The sequence below is a fragment of the Trachinotus anak genome, unplaced genomic scaffold, assembly GCF_046630095.1.
Source record: "Trachinotus anak isolate AG129_WGS33_773 ecotype Australia unplaced genomic scaffold, CSIRO_AGI_Tana_v1 ptg000010l, whole genome shotgun sequence".
Classification (NCBI taxonomy): domain Eukaryota; kingdom Metazoa; phylum Chordata; class Actinopteri; order Carangiformes; family Carangidae; genus Trachinotus; species Trachinotus anak.
The window spans coordinates 3527374-3548514 of record NW_027273861.1 but is presented as its reverse complement, the minus strand read 5'-3'; the positions used below and the strand labels follow the sequence as shown (position 1 = coordinate 3548514).

The 21141-nt window shown below is 40.0% G+C and overlaps 1 protein-coding gene across 4 annotated transcripts; it reads left to right on the top strand.

Moving 5' to 3' along the window:
* The first annotated feature begins 128 nt into the window (after positions 1-128).
* impact (impact RWD domain protein) lies at positions 129-20199 on the top strand. 4 transcript variants are annotated; one of them, XM_071486927.1, is made up of 11 exons: positions 129-304; positions 1534-1662; positions 1760-1812; positions 1942-2004; positions 2155-2240; positions 6677-6814; positions 6901-6995; positions 11365-11438; positions 12497-12587; positions 17655-17789; positions 19840-20199. In XM_071486927.1, exons 1-11 carry the CDS (start codon positions 257-259, stop codon positions 19897-19899), a joined length of 972 nt encoding a protein of 323 aa, XP_071343028.1. In that variant the 5' UTR covers positions 129-256; the 3' UTR covers positions 19900-20199. The 4 variants fall into 4 exon arrangements, with proteins under 4 accessions (XP_071343028.1, XP_071343029.1, XP_071343030.1 ...); XM_071486928.1 differs by having other exon boundaries at positions 17655-17870; XM_071486929.1 differs by lacking the exon at positions 17655-17789.
* Positions 20200-21141: the final 942 nt, after the last annotated feature.

Below are 21141 nucleotides of genomic sequence, written 5' to 3'. Positions count from 1 at the left end.
TATCTTTAGTTTAACAAAAAAAAAAATCATAAACACAGGTAAATTCTTTGTTCTTTGCGCTGCAAAATCCGTACAAATGTTTTGTCCTTTGCTGTGTGAAAATACAGCAGAAACCGGAAGACCAAACACCCGGAAGCAGTTTACACTTCCACAGCACACACAGGTTGGACTCCTACATGTAGCTCATGTGCTTGTGTTTGATCTTTTCCGCTTTTTTCACGTTTTAAGAGCTGACACTTGACGATGAGATGAACAAATGGCCGACATCATAAATCCGGAGAATGAAGGAGATCTTCAGTCTCAAGTAAGATGTCTCTGCTCTGATAGACTGAAGACAGGCTGGAAAGTTGTGTTCACTGCCTGTTTTCTTTTTGAAGTGGCCCTGCAGCAGAGCTCGTCCGTGGGCAGGTGAAACAGAGGTCCAGCAGCAGACGGTTGAATTATAATCACTGACAACAAATCCAGGCTGAGGGCCCTGAAATTAATGGCTCAAACAAACCATTTCAGCACCAGTCTGAGAATCACAATGGTGGTGTAATTAAAATGCGCATGCATGAACTACTGTGCATAGACCATTCAGTAAAGACGGACACACACACGTTTCCCAAGGTGCTTGGATTCATGAACACATATGCCTGTGATGCTTGAAGCTTAGCAGGTGCTGCACAGAGACCACAGAACAAAAATTAACACCATCATAGGAAGACATAGTTAAACCTGTGGCTCTGTGTTAGAACAGGGCTTCTTTTTACCCAGTGTCTCCAGCTTGTGCCTTTTAATGCACTGACATTACATTCAGATCACAGCATCCAATTTACCTGGAACAGGAACTCTTTGAAAAACACAGGATGTTTTTTTTTTTTTTTTTTTTAACAACACTTAGCACTGTTCTGAAGTTATTTACAGAACCATCAAGGACTCTTCTAACCATCTGGATTAAAAATATTTCATGTGCTGCACAGTATGAAAAGCTTTTAAATCCTTTTCCTCAAGACTGCGGATACAGGTAGCCAGAAATGTCATGTCTACTTCATTTGACATCATTTTAACAAAATAATATGAAGATGCTTCTTTGTATGAAAATATTAAATAATATATTACATCAAAATACACTAATAAAACATTTCATTTTTTGTACAAACTGAGCACAAACATATGTTATTTCCTTATTCCACCTTTTTTAGGGGGGTTTAGAGAAAAAGTCAAAACTGAGGGAGTTAGTTAAAAATCTTTTTCTCATGCTGCAGTGGGAATTTTTTTTTTTTATCATCCAGATGGTTAGAAGACTCCTTCAGGATTAGACGGTTTATTTCCATTAGCATTAAAGCTGTGGTGTAGTACTGTGTGCTTTGGATGTGTCTGTGCAGTTGAATTTGGTGATATTATTTCCAAATACATTATTGTAGGTTGGAGTTTGAAGCTTTCAGCACATCACTGGTCCAAATGCTTAAATGACTTTAGGGATTAATTCATACATGAAATCCACAGACTCACTTTGATGCTTTTACTTTGTCATGGCTTCCTCCCTTTCAGATTGAAGAGGTGGAGGCTCTGTCTTCCATATATGGTGACGAATGGTGTGTTATAGATGAAGCATCCAGAATATTTTGCATCAAAATATCCAACAACTTAGAGGAGCCAAAACTGACAGCATGTTTGCAGGTAGAGGAAAAGAAAACCAAGCACATCAGTCACAAGTCTCTCTCCTTGCAGTTTGTTTATAATCCAGTTTATAATTGTTTTTTTTCTTACTGATCAGATAATTCTCCCACCTGATTATCCGAGCGCAGCCCCGCCCATCTACCAGATCAAGTAAGTCAATTTGCCTTTCAAATTTAATCTTGTGGCGATCTGCTGAACTGATAACAAGCAAAACACGCCACTCAAAAACCCACTCCTCGTCCTACTCAATGACCCTCTGTTTGTTCTCGGCTTTTGTAGTGCAGCGTGGTTGCGAGGCCCTGAGAGGGCCAGGTTGGCAAACAGCCTGGAAGACCTCTATGTGTGAGTGCCTCTCATAATTTCTGACTTCACGAGGAGGTACTGTAGGATGACAACAAAGGCCCCTCACGACTGTCTCCAGTGCGGTCCCTCTTCAGATGTGAGGAGAGACAGTCCACCCTCATATATTTAAAAATATTTAAATCTCGACAGGGAGCACATGGGCGAGAGCATCCTCTACCTGTGGGTGGAGAAGATTAGAGAATTCCTGGTGGAGAAATCCCAGAGCTCAGAAACAGGTGAGGTGTGAAAAATGAAATTCATGCTTGAAGGCCACACTTTTCAGAGCAGTTCATAAAAACGGATACTTTAAAAACGGTTATCAGAGTTTGCTGTGGAACAGCGAGTCTAGGCATTTTGGACCGTTTTGTTAAGCCCCACCCCCCTGAGAAAGTGTTGCTACACATGTCCAGCGCACAACATATATACGATGTGACAAATCAGTCATTTTTTAGACATTTGACTTCACACAGGAGCGAACAAAGCGGGCTTCCCATGTTTTAAGAGATAATGAAATGATGTCTTTCTCTAGCACTCTAGCACTATAGCTAGCTAGCATAAACTAATGCCAATGCTAACACTTGATAGAAAACTGTCTCTAGCTGATTGGTTTCTAGTTGATTTGCTTGAAAACAAAGACTCTTACAAAGGGTCTTAAATATACATTTGATGGCTACATGTGAACATGACATCGTGCTAAAACATGGAAAAAGACAACGTCCCCATAACCCTAAAAATCTCTTCAAAACAGAGTATGTAACTTCTGCCGCTAGGTCTCTCTCGCTCAAAACAAATATAAAAGGTGTTGGGTGATGTCATGAAATAGTGTGGGATCATGGGAGTCTTCACCACCATTGGTGTCAGCTTCTCCTGGTTTGGATTCCTTCAGTGTCGTTGAGGATGTTTTTACCTGGAGCTGAATTCTCCACAGAGGTCTCCTCCTCTCCTCAATAAACAGACCAGGGGACTAAAACTGTTAAAAGCACTAAATAAAGCCGTTTCACATTAAAAGTCAGTGTTTCACCAGCGCTCTTCGGCAGACACAGGTCGTCTCTGAGCAGCAGGGAGCTGAACTGTCAATGACCGAGATGTCAAGGAAGGGTTGGGAGCTGGGACTGCTGCTAACCTTTGTTTAGATTGTTTTGACCAACAGCTGAATTATTCACAGAGGTCTGATTTTGTCCATAACAAATTGAAACTGGTAAAAAGACTGAAAAAATCAGTTTCACATTAAAAATCAGTGATTCACCGACATTCTTTGGCAGACACAGGATGTCTCAGAGCAGCAATGAGCTGAACTGTTGATGACTAAAATCCTAAAATATATTGTTGAAAACGATCAAGGTGTAAAAAGTGTATCTTAAAAATGTGACTCAAAACGGGATAAAAGTACATTTTGAGCTTCTGGCAGACAAACACAACACTGACACGTTCATAGGAGATATGATGTCATAGACAGGTGACCAAGGGAAACAGACCATTTCGAATAATTGTACACAACTCAACAAAATATATAACATATATCTAGTTGTTTTTAAACGTTTTATTGTGGAAAAGTTACATATTATAAATTAACATGACCCTTGAATGGTTTGGATGTTTACACAAACCGTGGTTAACAAACTCAATGCTCAGTATCCTGACAGGCCTGCTGTCTCTAGTTATGGTTGTTAAGCTGTGATTGGTCAGTCTCTGCTCAGGGGTGGGGTTTAACAAACAGTCTATTCCACGCTTTCTAACAAGCAAGAGGCAAGATAACATCCACACGTTAACAACCTGTTCATCATCTGGTCAGTTATTAAATGATTTCTTTAAACCAAACAGAATTAAAAGCCCAGATGAATCTATTGCCGTCCATCTATGATGCTGCTATGAAGCAGTGACACAGATATCTGATGTGATCTGAAGCTGTGGTTAGATGAACACAAAGGCCTGTGGGGGCTTTAAAAAAACCCTCTGTGTCAGACTGAGTTAAGATCAATATCTGTGTAATGTCTTTTGTTACCTGGGCAGAATCTGTCGAACAGTAAAAAGAGTGAAAATGTCCCAAAGGTATCAGTGTGAATCTGCTATTCTGGGGTTGGTCTGGTTTTACTTGGTTATCTATAGCCAGAGACCAGCAGTGTCCATTATTGAGGCAGATGGTCTCCTTTGAGCAACACGCCTGAAAAATATTAACTCTCCTCCCTATTGTTGTGGAGCACAAATTGTCCTCTCTCTGCCTTGCATGTGGCAATAAGTGTGACTGTTCGCAGCACTTTAGCTCAGAGGTGTAGGTTTGATGGCTTACTCCCATTCAAATGACACGGACACGGTGGAGAGAGGGAGAAAAGGAAGCGGGGGTGGGGCGGGGAGGGGTGGGGGGGCTTGGGGGGGTGTTGTGATAAGGCAGAAGATGCACTTTTCACAGAAAAGGAAATGAAAAGGGAATAAACATGACTGTGAGGACATGAAGAGTAAAGAGAAATAATGGGCCTGATGACGAAGTTTGGTTGAATGAGACCAGACAGCAAAGGATGAAGGAAAAATATCAGAGCGAATATTTGTTCACATAAATATGATGGCCCACGTACTTTGAATGAGTTTTGGCAGCTTGTGCAGACTAAACAGTACAGACATTGCTCAGCTCTTAGATTTGTAACCAGCTCAACTTTAATCATATCCTGTTTTTATTATGGACGTCTGAGATTGAGCAGGGTCTTTGCTTCTCTACCTGTTATGAAGAACATTAAATCACAGGTCTGGTGATATTCTATATTTCTCTTATAATCAAATCCCATTAAAAAAAATTGAACAACACCAACAATGAACTGATCCTACCATTAAGTAGATTCTATGAAATGCTGTGTAAACCTCTATTTTATTACTGCGGTAATCCTGAATAACTTTTAGTTTATTTTATAAGTACGTTTATGATATTTCTGTCTGTATCTTGGAGCTCTTTTAAGCCAGTGTGTTCAAAATGTAAAACAAACTAGTGACATGTGTCTGCTATTAAACGGTGTGGGTGTTATCTCTGCAGCACAAGCAAAAATACTTTGCTTTAGAAAAATATTGAACATTGGACATTTAGGGTGTAATCTCATACACTACTCATTACTGGGGAAAGTAATAATATTAGAGTGATTTGTTACTGAGTAATGCGATACTGCCCAACATCGGTTACAACTAACCCAGACTCTTGTAGCCATGGTAACAGCTAAAACATTAGCATTGACAACAAGCATGAAAAACATCTACACAGACACACAGTAAAAATGATTTAAGTCCAAAAAGTTTAGCTACAAAGTAGACAGTACTGTCATAAAAATAAATGGAGTAAAAAAAAAAACATTTCTTATCTCAACAGTATTTTTTTCCCTCTAAAATGGTCTGTTTCAGCCACAGGGAGCTACTTCCTCACATGTTTAATAAGAACTAGATTGAGCCTGTATAGAGTGAATCAGCTGATTCCTAACTTGTTGCTGATTGGAGAAATCGGAAGAGTCACACATGACCCTGTTAAAACCATCCCCGGTCTGATTCTTTGTGTTGTATCCGTCAAAAAACACAGTGGTCTAAAAACACTTTTCTTAATAGAAAAAATGGTGGATTTTATTTCATGCTGAGTAGTGTCTGTCAGCCATGTCACCTGAAAAAAAAACATCTGCAAAGCTTTCATCTCATTGCTTTGAGTGCAAGGTAATGACTGAATTGAAACACTTTCATCAACCCAGATCTTGTCTCATGTGGGCTGTGGTGGTTTGACAGTGACAGAATGATATTCAGAGAGAGTTTAGTAAGAAAATTTGCCTGAGGCGGTGAAAACGAGGAGGATGTGACCCTCGTCCCCAGTGGAAATTATGCTCTTGATTGTTTTCCAAAGCTCATCAATGAGCCACGCTGGATGAACATGAGCTCTGAACTTTATTTTCAGATACATGATGGATACCATCCTGCTGCCAGAAATACCCCACACCACCAAATGTGTGTTATTAAGTCACAACTGAAAATAGTCCCCGACAAATTGACTGATCTGAGCCTTTTTTGAAAATGAAAGTAAGGCTGTGTCTGAAATCACTCCCCATTTAGTAGATAGTGCACTGGATTTACCTTCATGTCTGAGCTGGGAGTGTAAATGTGTCCTCTGTACGTCCAGGGCATGTTCACTACTTTCTGCCCACCATCCCACAATGCGGTGCTCCATATTTTCTAGGCATTAGAGCCAGACTTGTGCGACTCGACAGCTGTGGGTGGTGATGCATAATGATGGCCAAAATCTCACATTATTGCTCACTTCTGGGTAATACGGTGGCCCCGAGAGCTCAACGCACTGCAACTTAAGAAAACACATGGAAAACAGACAAAACACAAACAAATTCAGAAAACATCTTCATCAATTTGAAAACACATGCTCCATACATCACTTAACACTTGTATGAAAAATCTAATATTTCTCAACTATTAGTTGCACATACTCGTCAGATTTGTAGGATATGTGCTAAAATGGATGTCAGCATCTGCACTAGTGCGGACAGGTTTTAGTCATTTGTGTCATTATGAATTGTCTGTTGGTCATTTTAGTGTCAGTGTTTAGGTGATTTGGTGATAATTTGCTCAGGTAGCACCAGGGTGGGGATTGAAAAAAAAAACCTGTCCTTTAACAAGGCATACATTTTTTTTTTACCTGCTTCAGTTGATCAATCAGAGAAGGTGAACATGACAGCCGAGGAGGAGGTGGACGGCGATGATGATGATGATGAAGACATACCTGACTTCAGGACTCTCAAACTGAACACAGAAAATGTGCATCTCTTCATGGATCATGCAAATGGTACCACACGTTTTGTTGCGTTGGATTCAGAGGGGAATTTAAACACACAGCTCCCAGGTGTGATGTCATGTGATTTTATCGTGCAGATGAAGAGGTGCCTCCGATAAAACACGGAAATCCGATCACAGACCGACGCAGCACCTTCCAGCCTCACTTAGCACCTGTGGTGACTCCCAGACAGGTACAGCACATGAGTGACTTTTTTAATTTCCAAACAATACAGGAAAAATGACATAGTAATAAAACCATACAGCTCCTACAGTATGTATGTCGCCCTGTCTGGTTTCAGACCTATGCTTAGCACCACCTCTGCTGTTACATTATTGTTTCTAATATGGACTAAAGGAAGCATTGTACTGCTGAAAAGGTGTAGGCTGAAGCTATAGCTTATTACACCCACCCTCTCTCACTACAGGCTGATGTATAGTCAGAGGAGATAGGAACAAGGAGAAGCAAAGATTAGATGCTATACTATTAAAAAGTAATAACTGAACATGAAGCAGGATTAGGAGTTCCAGCATGTCAAACATACGGAGACAAAAAGAAAGAAAAGAAAAAAGTCCCCCCCAAAAAAAAAGAAAAAAGAATTTCACTGCTACATTTGTGCAGTTCTTAATTCATTGTCTCAACTCATCCACAGATATGCACTTTCTTCACATATTTGTCCTTGCCATTGCTTTTTTAAATTAAGCTTTAATTCAACTTATTCCCCGAAGGTCATATGGGCTCTCCCTGGTTACAAACAGCCTCTGAATACAGTTTGCGAGTTAATTATTTTGTGCTTCATACATAATCTGTGTAGTTTTAAAGTCAACCAGATCGTGACATTGTAAGGCATATGAATGAATACATAGTGGGTTAGTTGGTTCATGATAATCCGATTGACTGATGATTCACATAGTTTTCTTCTGCAGCATAAAAACTGAGTTTTTATAAGTGTTTTCCCATATCTCCATACAATAGATAACATAGCCTAGTATATGTAGTGATATCTGGTTTAAAATGTGTTTTGCTATGTGTTGTATGTGGCTTCCAACATAACAACATATACATACATGCATTTCCTCTAGATGGTTTCAAAATTACCTTTCTGAAAGATTTCAGTGTGTCAAGGCTGGAAATCAGACTTTTTACCAGTAACAAAAGGTGTTTCACAAAGATCAGTTCTGGGCTTTATTTACAATCTATTAATTATATTGTCTCTCTTTTCTAACCGACTGTAATGTCCTGCTTTATGCAGATGGCACTATTCTGTATTGCTTTGCACATCCTACTGTTGACAACCTACAACATTCTTTCAGTGCCATTCAGGATGCACCAACTTAAAGCTAGTGCTTAATATAAGCAAAACCAAGTTCATGCGTTTTCCTAGAGCAAGAGATACTGATTTTGTGAGTCTACACCTACCCACAGTCACAGAGTATAAATATGCAGGTATTGTGCTAGATGAATCATTTATATTTAAACATCATATTAAAAATCTCATTGCCAAAAACCTTTACAGAAACAGATCCAGCCTCCCTTTGCATTGCTGAAGCAGTCTTCCTATCAGAACTAGATTATGGTGGCATTACCTACAGTCATGCTGCAGCTTCCACTCTCAAACCTCTAGACTCAGTTTATCAGTCTGCTCAGATTCATTACTGGTATAACAAAGTTGGCTGGTCCTCTCTGGCACAGAGGCTTGTTAAACACCTGTACCTTTTAATTCATAAAGCCCTTATTGGACATCTGCCACCTTGTATGACATCTGTGCTGGACTGGACCACAGGACCAGACCAAACTAGCTCTACTAACTGTCCTGTGCTTCAAGTCCAACCCTTTTACTCTGAACTCGGAAAACATGCCTTTAGTTTTTGTGCCCCAAACACACTCTCAAGATCGACACACTTGCTACCCTGATCTCAAACCAGCTCACCTCAGTGAGCAAATACTTTGACTGAATATTGTCCTCTTTTGAATTTAAACCCAAACGTCTGTGTATCTCGACATCATTGCAAATGAGGGAAACCTCGGTGATCTTTGAGACTGAAAGAAATAAATGAGAAATGAGAAGTTAAACACCTTATTTTTCTTATTTTTTTTAACTGTGAAGAAGACAGCTCATACATGTTTCAGTAGAAATTCTATGATGAGGCTCTTAGAGGAGGAGGAGGATTTTTTTTCCCCCTTATTGAAACATCTGGCTCATTCCTGCGTGTTCATCTCATGCTGGCTGTCCGGTAACACACCGGCTCGTCTTAAAAGCTTCCACCTGTTCCGAAGTGCTGTTTGGACCAAAATATTTACAGATGCAGCCGTCCTCAAGAGAGCAGATGAGCTGAATAAACCGAGGCCCAGGCAGGATTTACATGTTGTCTTCTCATAATCTGGAAGGGTTCATTTGTTTAAGTTTATTTCTCAATTATATCAATTGAGAAATAAACTTAATGTCTGAACTGCTACGTTCGTCACTTGAAACGCTGCGTTCACAGATCCTTGAGGATCAATTAGAGACACAAAACAGTGGGATACAAAAACATGAACAAAATGTGAAATTCATGGTAAATATAGTCATCTTGTAGAAAAGCAGAAATTAAACGAGACAAGTGAAAAACACTGGAGAGGCAGAGGAGGGAGAGTCCAAATCATAGTTTACTGTTAAAATGTATTTTTAGCCTGTTTTATTTGCATGAAATGTGCCTCACTAAACAGTTGACTAATGCTGCTGTGCGTGAGCCAGACAACACGCTGACGTCATCTGCGCAGATACTGCATCATTTTCAATCTCACTTGGTTTCGATGTTGACTTCAACTTCTTTTTTTGTCCCATAAAAAAGTCGGTACAGCAGCAGCATTAGGGTTTGATACAGTGTCTGAGCTAAAGAATACAAAAACATAGCATGCTGCCCACTTCTTCATTTCTTGGTCATGGTCGAACACAAAAGAAATAAAAAAGGTAAACAAAAATCAAGTAAGAAAGAGAAATGAATAAAAGTAAATATAGTAAATGTGTTTCATTGTGACAAACAGATAACCAATGAAAATAAACTGAATTGAATTGATTTGAATTGAACTGAAAGCTTTATCGTAATTGCACAAAATAGTACAACGAGATTTGCTGCGCAAAATCCAAAAAACACTCTGTACATGCATACACACTCATTCACACACATTCTCTACATTTTCAATAAATAGTGAAAGACAAAAAACATCATATTAAGTGCATCTACATCATAAGAGAACATCAATAAGCACTGTCTAAAATATTGCACATAGTGTCCCAAGATTATTGCACAAAGTATGACCACAGTGATTTCACATCAGATGAGCAGATAGTGGTCTAGTCCTGAGAGATTATGAAAGGTTGTAGTGATGCAGAGGTGGTGGCAGCAGGAAGGGAGAGTGTTTACTGAAGATAAAGTAGTAATAATAATAACAATAACTATAACATTCAAAGCAAATAATTTTCATATGATAATTCCCCTCAGGGTTTCATATGAAAGAGGTTTGTATTTAACACTGTGGATATACACTCACCGGCCAGTTTATTAGGTACACCTGTTCAACTGCTTGTTAATGCAAGTTCAAACTGAGCATCAGAACAGGGAGGAAAGGTGATTTAAATAAAAAATATATATAAAAGAGAAAATATCCAGTAAGCAGCAGTTCTCTGGAAGAAAGTGCCTTGTTGATGCCAGAGGTCAGAGGAGAATGGCCAGGCTACTTCGAGCTGATGGGAAGGCAGCAGTAACTCAAATAACCACTCATTATAAATGGGGTATGTAGAAGAGCATCTCTGAATGCACAACATGTTGAACCTTGAAGCAGATGGGCTACAGCAGCAGAAGACCACACCGGGAGCCACTCCTGTCGGCTAAGAACAGGAAACTGAGGCTACAGTTCACACAGGCTCAACAAAGCTGGACAATAAGAGATTGTAAAAATGTTGCCTGGTCTGATGAGTCTCGATTTCTGCTGCGACATTCAGATGGTAGGGTCAGAGGTCAACAACATGAAAGCATGGATCCATCCTGTCTTGTATCAACGGTTCAGGCCACTGGTGGTGGTGTAATGGTATGGGGGATATTTTCTTGCACACTTTGGGCCCTTAGTACCAACTGAGCATCGTTTAAACGCCACAGTCTACCTGAGTATTGTTGCTGACCATGTCCATCCCTTTATGACCACAGTGTACCATCTACTGCTTCCAGCAGGATAACGCAATATGTCAGTTCAAATCATCTCAAACTGGTTTCTTGAACATGACAATGAGTTCACTGTACTCAAATGGCCTCTGCAGTCACCAGATCTCAGTCCAATAGAGCACCTTTGGGATGTGGTGGAACGGGAGATTTGCATCTATTATATCAATATGGAGCAAAATCTCTGAGGAATGTTCCTTTTTGAATCTATGTTCCCTAGTTGAATCTGTGCCACGAAGAATTAAGGCAAAAGGGGTCGACACGGGTTGGTGTACCTAATATAGTGACCAGTGAGTGTAGAAGTGTGTGAGAGTGAAGTGATGAATATGTCATGATGTTTATTGTCCCACCTGTTGTGTGTTGCAGGTGAAAATAGTCCTGGAGAAGCTGTATGAGAACAAAAAGATTGCCAGTGCCACTCATAATATTTATGCATACAGGTCAGTAGTGTCAGTGTTACGGCTGTCGAGCCGTGTGTAGGTGTGGTTGTGTGTTTCCCTCCTCTCATTCCAGGTATCCGCCTTCTTTTTCCCTTCCCCCGTTCTCATGGTAAGTGAACCCACCAGTGTTCACTTGACTAATCAGGTGGCTGGGGTATTAAAAGCTTGAGGAGGAACCTAGTCGGTGCCAGTGGGCCATTCGGCAGCTTGAGTGCTGTGTGTGTGAGCTGTGAGCAGTTGTTGTGTACCGGATTCGGTAGAGTTGTTAACCTAAGTTTAACATAGGTCTTGGTGCTAATTTAATTCTTTGTTATATCTCTGTTTCTGGCAGAACGACCACTTCCTTCCAAAAAAGTCCACTTTTCGTTGATGTTTCTTTGTGCTAGTGATTGTAAATAAATTATCTTTTTCTTGTGAACCTCCGCTTTCCTCCTCTCCTTGTCCCTGGTTTAAATTTGTGTTACTCCCCACATCCCCTGGCCACATAGGGATGTAACAGTCAGATATGTATATGGTGGGGTCCAACAGTCTCAGACCACTTTCCCATTCAATTGAATGGGAAATATCTAAAGAGATATATATTGTTACATCTACCATGGCTTTGTAATGCAAATAACGCTGACACCTTCAGGTTAGTTTCATGCTGTGTCTCATTAGAGGAGAAAACATGAGATAAGTAAAAATGCATGCCCTATCTTTCTTCTCTAAAGGGCACATTACTGCAATTAAAAGTCAAAAAATAGCAGTTTTCTGACAGTATTGTGTATTATGTGAATAGGTGTGTGTATGTGTTTCTCTCTGTGTGTTTTCTTATGCACGCCTGCCTGTGTGGGAAAGGGCTTTTTTTTTTAGCGTGGTCTAATGAAGTGAGTGTCGAGCTGTTGATGCACTGTCTGGGTGGTCATTACTCACAGGGAGGTGTTGACATTTAGACCACTTTAAAAAAAAAAAACTTTTCCAACGAAGAGGCTGCTGGTGTCACGGCATCATTTTCAGACCAAAACGTTTCAATGCTCCTCTCTCCTAATGCCAAGTTGTTGTGATTCTGTCTATTGTAGGATTTACTGCGAGGACAAGCACAGCTTCTTGCAGGACTGTGAGGACGATGGAGAGACAGCTGCTGGGGGGAGATTGCTCCACTTACTGCAGGTTATCATTCAATTAAGGAAACGAACAGATGAATTTTTCAGCTGCTTACTAAACTGAATGTTGCATTTGTTAGACACAAATGACAGGAGAGCTGATGAATATCAGTGCAGTACACACAAAGCTTTTGCCCAGAATTAATATCAGAACCACATGGCAGTATCTGCATCCAACTTGATTTTGGCTTTTGCATCTTTAATTGGTGTCTGTTCCGAGCTGCCTCGCTCATTTTCAGTCTGCATAATTAGATGTCTGCTGTGGCTTTTAAGCTGGTTTGCGCTGCCTCCGACAGCGCACTTCAACCTCATGTTTTCTGTGGTAAAGTTGAACCAACTTCTCTCTCAACTCTGCATTGCAGACTGTATTAGTTTTAGCTTTAGTGTATCTAATAAACTGCCAGCTGAGTGTATACTGTGTACATCCGGTGTGTAGTGTGGACCTAGGACACATTTAAGCACAGTGGTACCTGGAGCTAAATGCTAACATGCTCACAATGACAATGCTAACATGCTGGTGTTAAGCAGGTTTTTTTTTTTTACCAAAGTCTCTGTCTTTGTTTAACATGTTAGCATGCTAGCATTTGAGAGTCAGCACTAAAAGCACAGCCGATTTTGATGGTAATGTCAGGTTTTTCAGGTACCGTAGGTTTTGTTGTAGGTTAAAATTTAACCTAATTATGGTGCTTGACCAACCACCAATATTTCCAGCCCCAGAGACTCGGCTGGTGTGCAGTGACGTCTTCAGATTTCTTGTGTCATCCCACCAATAGTCTAAAACCCCAAATTTACTTTAATTTAATCTGATATCACACAGAGAAAATCAGAGGATGTTTGTATTTGAGAAACTGGATTCAGTAAATGTGAGTAGAAAGTGAATTAGGCAAAACAAATCAAAATAGTTTCCAATTCATGGTTTGATTGACTAAGTGATCATTTGACTAATTGCGGAAAACGTTTTCACATTAGTTGAAAGTCATTATCACATCATGAAAACATCACCAGGAAGCAAACCAGTATGCTCAAAGAAAGGGGGTAATAATCAAAACTACTAGATTTTTTTTATTAGTCGGGTTATTTCATCACATTCATTAGCCATTTATGGTTGATTTTTGTAGCACATCATTATCATTGTGTCTTCTGAAGTCAGAGTCATGATGTGAAAATGTTGAAGTGGCTCAGAGCCAAGTGTTAATTTATGGAAGTGTGCTTCTGCAGAAACTATATAACTACACAGAGTCTTTACAGTTTTACATGGGAAATGACTGCACCACTAGTATTTACATAATGTATACATATCCACTCTGTGCCTCTCCAAGGAAATTTAGTCCCATGATTGTACCTTCACAGTTATTAATCTTTTCATTTCACATATCAAAGAGGCACTTGTCACTGGCTTGTGCTTTCAGATGACACCATGATTCACACACACACGCACACACACCCCCACACACACCCTCACAACACATAAATGTGCAGTTGTCCACGGACTTTTTGTTTCCTCGTAATATTGAGTGAAGGCCAGTGAAAGGTTTGTGACAAAAGAGAAAGTTTGCTGTAATCACAGCTTGCTGATGACTTGTAGTAGTTCTGTCATACTCATTAACGGAGGGTTCAGAGTCGTGTCACAGCTTTTCCAGATGAGATTTATGACTCAAGTTAAAGTTCATACTCATTCATAAGATGAGTGCAGTCGTCTCGCCCGGTGTGACCCTTTCAGAGAGATAAATTGCTGTGAAATACTGCATTGGATTCTTGGTTTGTATGTCACTGTGATCTGTTGCTCTGAATTCAGATGAATCGAATCATCATTGACTAACAGTGTTCCCTGTCTTTGCTCTAATTTGGGAAATATTTTTAACCATTTGCATATGTCATGACTCTTTAGAATAAAGCTGCCCTAAGAAATACTTTTTTATATTAACAATAGGTGAGATGACTGTGTGTAATGTGAACCTTAGACGATTATCACCAACCCTCTGGTTGTCCTCAGCTGTACGTAGTGTTGTAGTGTCTTTCAGCTCATTGTTTTGGTTTTAAGAGCCACTTTACTGTTTTGATTCACTCTCACAGCTCACATTAGTGTTCTTGGCAAACTAGGCAACTGTTTTCCATAAGAAGCTTTGATATGTACAATGCACCCAACAATGACAGACACCGTTAGCAGCTAGCTGGTCAACATAGTGGAACATTTAGTAACTAAACAACCAGATATTTCCATCAGGAGTTGGTAGAGACCAAAAACAGAGCTAAAAGAGAGGGAATATTGGAAACAAGCTCTGAGTCTGCTGGGTGTGTAAAAAGACTTGTTTGCCATCACAGCTGAATCAACTGCACAAAGTGATTATATGTCACTATTGTGTGACTATTGCTTGTTGCAGTGCCCCCAAGTGGCCGAAGAATAAATTAGAGGTTTGTATTAGTACATATCACTATACAGTTAACTCAATCAAAACATTAGTCTAGACAGAAAATGCAAACTCAGACACTTCCCCTCATATATGCTTTTTTTTTTTTTTTTTGGCTGGACTGGCCACAGGCCAACGCTACATCTATGAACTGACTGAGTGATAACTGAGTGATGAAGTTACACCATTGGTCAGTTAAAAGTTGGACTTTTCCCATTGACCATTGCTCTTTCAAAATAATTTGACGCAGTTTCATTTACATCATTATGGGGCGTTTACAGTGGATCCACAACAGTTTTCAATTACTGTATTTCCTCAAAGAGTGACCAGGGCCTTGATTTACCTCAGCCGCAGAAGCTAACCAGCCTTTATTAGAGGGAGGCTTTTATTTCTAATTCCCTCTGTTTGATATATATCAGCAGCGGCTCAGGTCACGTCCTGGAACAGGCATGTGGCACACTCTCAATGAATGACTGACAGACGTAGAGGGCTGGTAAAAACTTTATGTATTTCTATGTCTTTATAGAGTTCTCCTGGTGCTCCTGACTGTGAAACAGTCTATAGTGCAAACAACAATGAAATCATAAATGGACTTTCACTGTCAGTGATCTTCTGTGACAATAACCTGTTTATTTCTATGTTGACCACATTTTCACTGTTGCATTTTCAGATCATTTTCTTTTAAATACTTTACTCTACTTTACAAATTGTTTTGACAGGCCTGGCCATGTGGCTCTGTCCATGGTGCTGAAAGGGGGGTTTAATTCTGCCATAAATTAGCATTTAAGCTTTTGTTTTGTTGAGTATAATTACCTCCCCCATGAGTCCGCGTGAGGAAAGGACAAGGCAGAAGGTCAGACTCGGAAGGAAATTCTGCCCTGAACTTATCCACTGGCACTGGCCCAATGGTGATAGTGGGAGGTTGGGATTTTTTCTCAAATTGCAGCCTGCGCACACCCATAAACAGTTCAGCCATATACTATGTTTTTATTTAGTCTTGGACCACACAAGATGAGGGCAAGAGCAGATTAAAAGACGTACTATCAGGTCACTTCCTGCAGCTGACTGACCTACTGTAACTGGAGTGATAGCATCAGGTCCGCTGTGTTTCTGCTCTTCCTTCTGAGCAACATGCTGATTAATCTTCACACTCTGAGCATGCTGAGCTATTTACATGAAGAGCTTTCTCCTTAATCTATTCTTCTCTGGTCTCTTCGCCCACCACCAGGCTTTCTTCCCATTTCCTCACTGAGATTCTTGCTCTCTGCTAGTGAATGTGGAAGTGTGAGGTGATGAATAAAAGATGAATAGTGATTAATAGTGTCAGCAGGCAGATGTGGATGAGTGTCCTCCACATGACAGATTGTCATTTGAGCCAAATTATCTCTGTGATTTTAAAGGAATAGTCTGGCATTTTGGAGAATTAGCTTGTTTTTTATTTACTTGGAGTTTGATGGGATTAATGTAATAAGATGAGCCCAAGGAAACCAGAGAAGACAGCTAGCTGCTGTTAAAGGTTTTTTTTGTTGTTGTTTTTTTTTTAAATCCTCTCTAACAAATTCTAATTTTATTTGTTGTCAGCTAGCAGACTTAGTCAACAGCACAACCAAGAATCACCTGAGTTTTGATGCCAGGACTTTGAGATGTTGTCAGGTGACACTGTTGTAGGTCAAGTCACCTGGTGAATAGGCCCAATATTCACTTTCCTATTTGCTCTGCTTTTACCTCAGCATCTAAATGCTCCACTCTGCATGTAGCTGGTTCACCAACTGGACATTTAATTGATGAAAACAGCTGGCTGCTGCATCTGGAAGCAACATGAATGTGAATGCTGTGAACTGAAACAGAAATGGTGCTTGCAGGACAATCACTACAGCGAGGCAGAAGATACTGGACCAACCTTTGGAGCTGAGGGTCACTGCAGTGTTTGGTGATAATTATCTGTGGATTCACTGCATGGAGCGAAGCCTTTCACATACACGCAGACATTTGATCCATTGTTAATAGGGTGATTACAAGATTACATTACACATTGCAGCGACAGGTGTGTGGGATCAAAAAAATCTTAAAAACTGACTCTTGATCCATTGTGAATGTAGGAAAATGTAGATTAGAGAAGTTTTATTGTTTTCTTTGCTATTATTTTAATGGTCTTTTTGTGGTGAACTATTTTTAACATGCCTTTTATTGGTTGGAAGATTCTATATCTATATTGTTTGAGTTTAGTTACAGTTATGGTTTTATTTCATATTATTTTGGGTGGATTTATATTTGCTGTAAACAGTGTTGGTTGATTATGATGGAAGGTCTGTGACTGCCGTGATTTTATGGATGAATAAATTAGACCTTGAAGTTTCTCCTCTAATCTAAGATAAACATGTCCTGGAGCTACATACTGAACACACACAGATGAAATAGAAATTAAATTTCTCATCAAACTGTTGGAAACAGTGTCCGGCCTTCAGGCTGAGACTGGCAGCTGAGCCAGGTACATGTAATGAAGACTCACTCACTGTATCACATCTGGTGTGAGATATTTTTGCTGCTTGAATGAAAATGGCGCCGAGGAAATGGTGTTGTGTCACACTTTCAGGTATTTGTCCCTTTCCTTGGCTCTGTCATATTCACACTCATTTCACATATACCACGTTTGTCTCTCACCGCAGATTCTGGACGTGCGTAACGTCGTGGTAGTGGTGTCTCGATGGTATGGAGGTATTTTGTTGGGTCCTGACCGCTTCAAACACATCAACAACTGTGCGAGAAACATCCTGGTGGAGGAGGGATACGCTGCCTCCTCGGTGAGACGCTCTCTGGGACTCATATATTGCTCTGTCATCTTCCTCTGACACATCATCAGTCAGGATACCTGGAACAACCAGGTATCTTGTACCTGGTATCTTGTAGCTAATTTGACTTATAACCCCAATGTTCCTCCAGTTATCTTGCCTTTCTGAAAACCAAAGCAGAGTCAGAAAGTCAGAGTTATTCCAACAGTGTTGGTCAGTATCAGGTTACAGGTTATAGTGAGACACAGATGTATTATAATAATAAAGAGGGTCTGTTTCCACAGTAACTTCTCAGTAGTTGTCATGATAGATGGTTCATTTGAAGTGTCTGGTTGCCACTTGTTCTGGAGATCAAACACTTGCTCTTCGCTTTCACCAGCCTGAACTCAAGGCGCAGTCTGCTTTGAAGCTGTCTTTGTGTTCTGCAAAGTTATTCCATTGATAGCATTATTCACCTTTGAGCCGCTGCCATAGATAGATTAAAGGTACTGCAAACCTATTCTTAAACGTGTCCTACTTCAAAATCCCAACAACTCACTGTGAATTCCATACTTTATTTCATTTCTACCTGACAGCAAAGGCTCTTTGCCTCTGTAATTAGAGGCCACTGTCTGTAGATGGAGGGACTTACAACCTCTTCAGAATGGTTTGTTTCCAGTTCATGAAGTGCTTTTGTTTAGTTGGCTGACTGAACCTTATCTAAGGCTTTGTGGTTGACAGGTTTAAAAATGAAGAGCAATCATTCAGACCTGATCAATCTCTACAGTGGATGTAATCAATGACTGAATCATTCAGCAGATTGAATCTGCTCCTAAGCAGATTAAAAAAGCTCAGAAGACACTGTGATGTGATGTTTAAAGGTTAAGTTGAGATCAGTTGTCACAGACTTCATGACAGTCCATCCCGTCGGGTAGAGGTTGAGTCAGAGGATTACCAAAGTCATTAGGATTCATCAACTGGGAACCACCAATGTCTGTACAAAGGGTCCTGGGAATCCCGGGAATCCATTTATTTTTAATTTCAAAGAAGTTTTTGAGCATTTTGTTTGAATTTATTGACGACAGGAGGAAGATGTGAGAAAATAAGAGGAGAGTTGAACAACACACAACAAAGCTGGACATAAACTGTGGATGTTGTGGTTTTCTGGTCACCGCTGTAAACTCTCGGTCACCAGGGTGCCTCAGTCCGTGCTATAGTTGTCAGGACTTTTAAATATGAACCAAAGTGATGGAGTGACAGGCGGACACTGCCATCTCTAGAGTAATGCTGCCAGCCAGGACTCTTGGAAAGAGGAAGTGTATACAAGGAAGCAGAATAACATCCAGAGTTGACCCTTGAGGTACACCATCTTAAATCTTCGTCTATGATGGGCATAAGGGATTTTCTATCATCCAAGTAAGGAAGAAAACAGTTGAGGTCCGTTCCTGATATTCTGCCTCAGCCTGTCAGTCAGTCCTGTGTACAAAGGTCTACTGTGTCAAAAGCTGGACAACAATTTGTTCCAGTATTTTCAAGATTAATGGCAAATTAGAAACAGGATATTAATTCTGTGGAAGAGTGAGTGAAGACAGTTTTACCAGAGGTAAAAGCTAAATCAGATAAAATCTCTGAACACTTGGACTAGAAGCAGGAGAAAACTGGACTAAGAAAATAAGATCTGAACCACCAGTTTTCCACAGTACTGGAGAGTAAATTCATCTACAGCCACACTGCTAACACCATGTTAGTTATGAAGGAGCTGTATGAATATTAAAAATTTTTACATTTCAGTATTTGTCATCCTGCTGTATGTTAGATAATTATCATTTATGCTTGCTTCAAGTAATCATTTGAATACATTAAAACAGTTTGGAGCGTGCCAATCAGTACATTTTAAATTACACATTTCCGTAAGACAGCGAAACACAACAGGAGTTCAGGCAGAAGGTGTCTGGAAAAAAACTGAGTCAGGGGCTTTAAAACACCGCTCACATATTAAGCATGGAAATAGCTTTGGCACCATTAAGCGCAATGCAGATAATTATGTCTGTTCGTTGTCTAATCCTTTCCTCTTGTTTCACAGGATGAGGCCACCAGATCTGGAGCAAAGACCAAAAGGCCAAAAAGCAAGAAGACAAAATGAATTTCTAGAAAAAAAAAAAGACATTTCTGCAGTTTTTGCTTTTTAATTAAGTGAAAAAGTTGCTTTTATCTGAGTCAGATGTGTTCGCAGAGAGACAAGCAGCAATTCCTTGCAATTAGGGATAAATTCTTCAAGACAACTATGGTATTAAAATGTCTCGGAGTTGTTATTTCAGACAGTCGCTTTAACTCTTTATTTATATCGCACCATTTTGTCAGGAAGCCTTGGAATGAAATGTTTATAGAATAACATTTTTTCATTAAAACAACCAAACCACGGGGATTTGTACAGAAACTGTGACCTTGACATAAGCAGAGTGTGCTGTTTCTTTATATCTCACACAAGGATTATTGAGCCACTTTATCAGAAAACAACATAATCACACACCTGAAGGGATGATTTCGTTCAGGAGACATTTCTCATCATCCATTTTGAATTCTATCGCTCCACTCCCTCTGGATTTTAATAAGGTCCTTGCTCTTATAAGTGCTAATTTGAAATGAAATGAAATTCAGGCACAGTTTTTTCAGCGTTTCCGAAAAATATTATCACACATCGCAGCTCAACAGAATGAAGTTCACGGACACAAACACTCTCACACATGCACTTGCATAATTCACATGTTCATGTCCACAAGTGCATTTAACGTCCACTTGAGACCTGCTAAATATTCAGCTTATCACAGTTGCCTGTCCCCTCGGAGCGTTTACCTCTCGATGGCTCCTCTGGGGTTTACCTCACCTCTTCATTCTGGTGTCACTTGATCCCTGGAAAGAAACAATCTGCATATTAACCACTCCTGCGTTGGCTTCAGGCAGCAGAGGACTGTTGTCTAAAAATATCCAGGGCTCATCTGTACACTTGGCAGTTTGGTTTCCACCGCCACAACTCAACTGCTGCGATATAAAAAACAATGGACTTTTATCTGTGTTCAGTATCTGAAAGGAATAAAACTTAGTGCATGAGCCAATGATCATTTCATTTAATTAATAACGCAGTAGATTCCTGATATTTCCTTCATGTCTGAGCTGCTCATTTCAGCCATTGAGAATAATTTCAGCTACTCCACTCAGCAGAGAGCTGTTTCTCCCTGACAAGGTGTCAACACATTCAACCCATCATATCAGCCCCCAGTCGTATTTTTTAGAAGCTTGTGAAGAACTCATGCAGCTAAGTGCATTCTCCAGGCTGAAGAGAATAGTTATACCACTGAGGAGGTTTCAGATTTCGTTCATGCTGCTG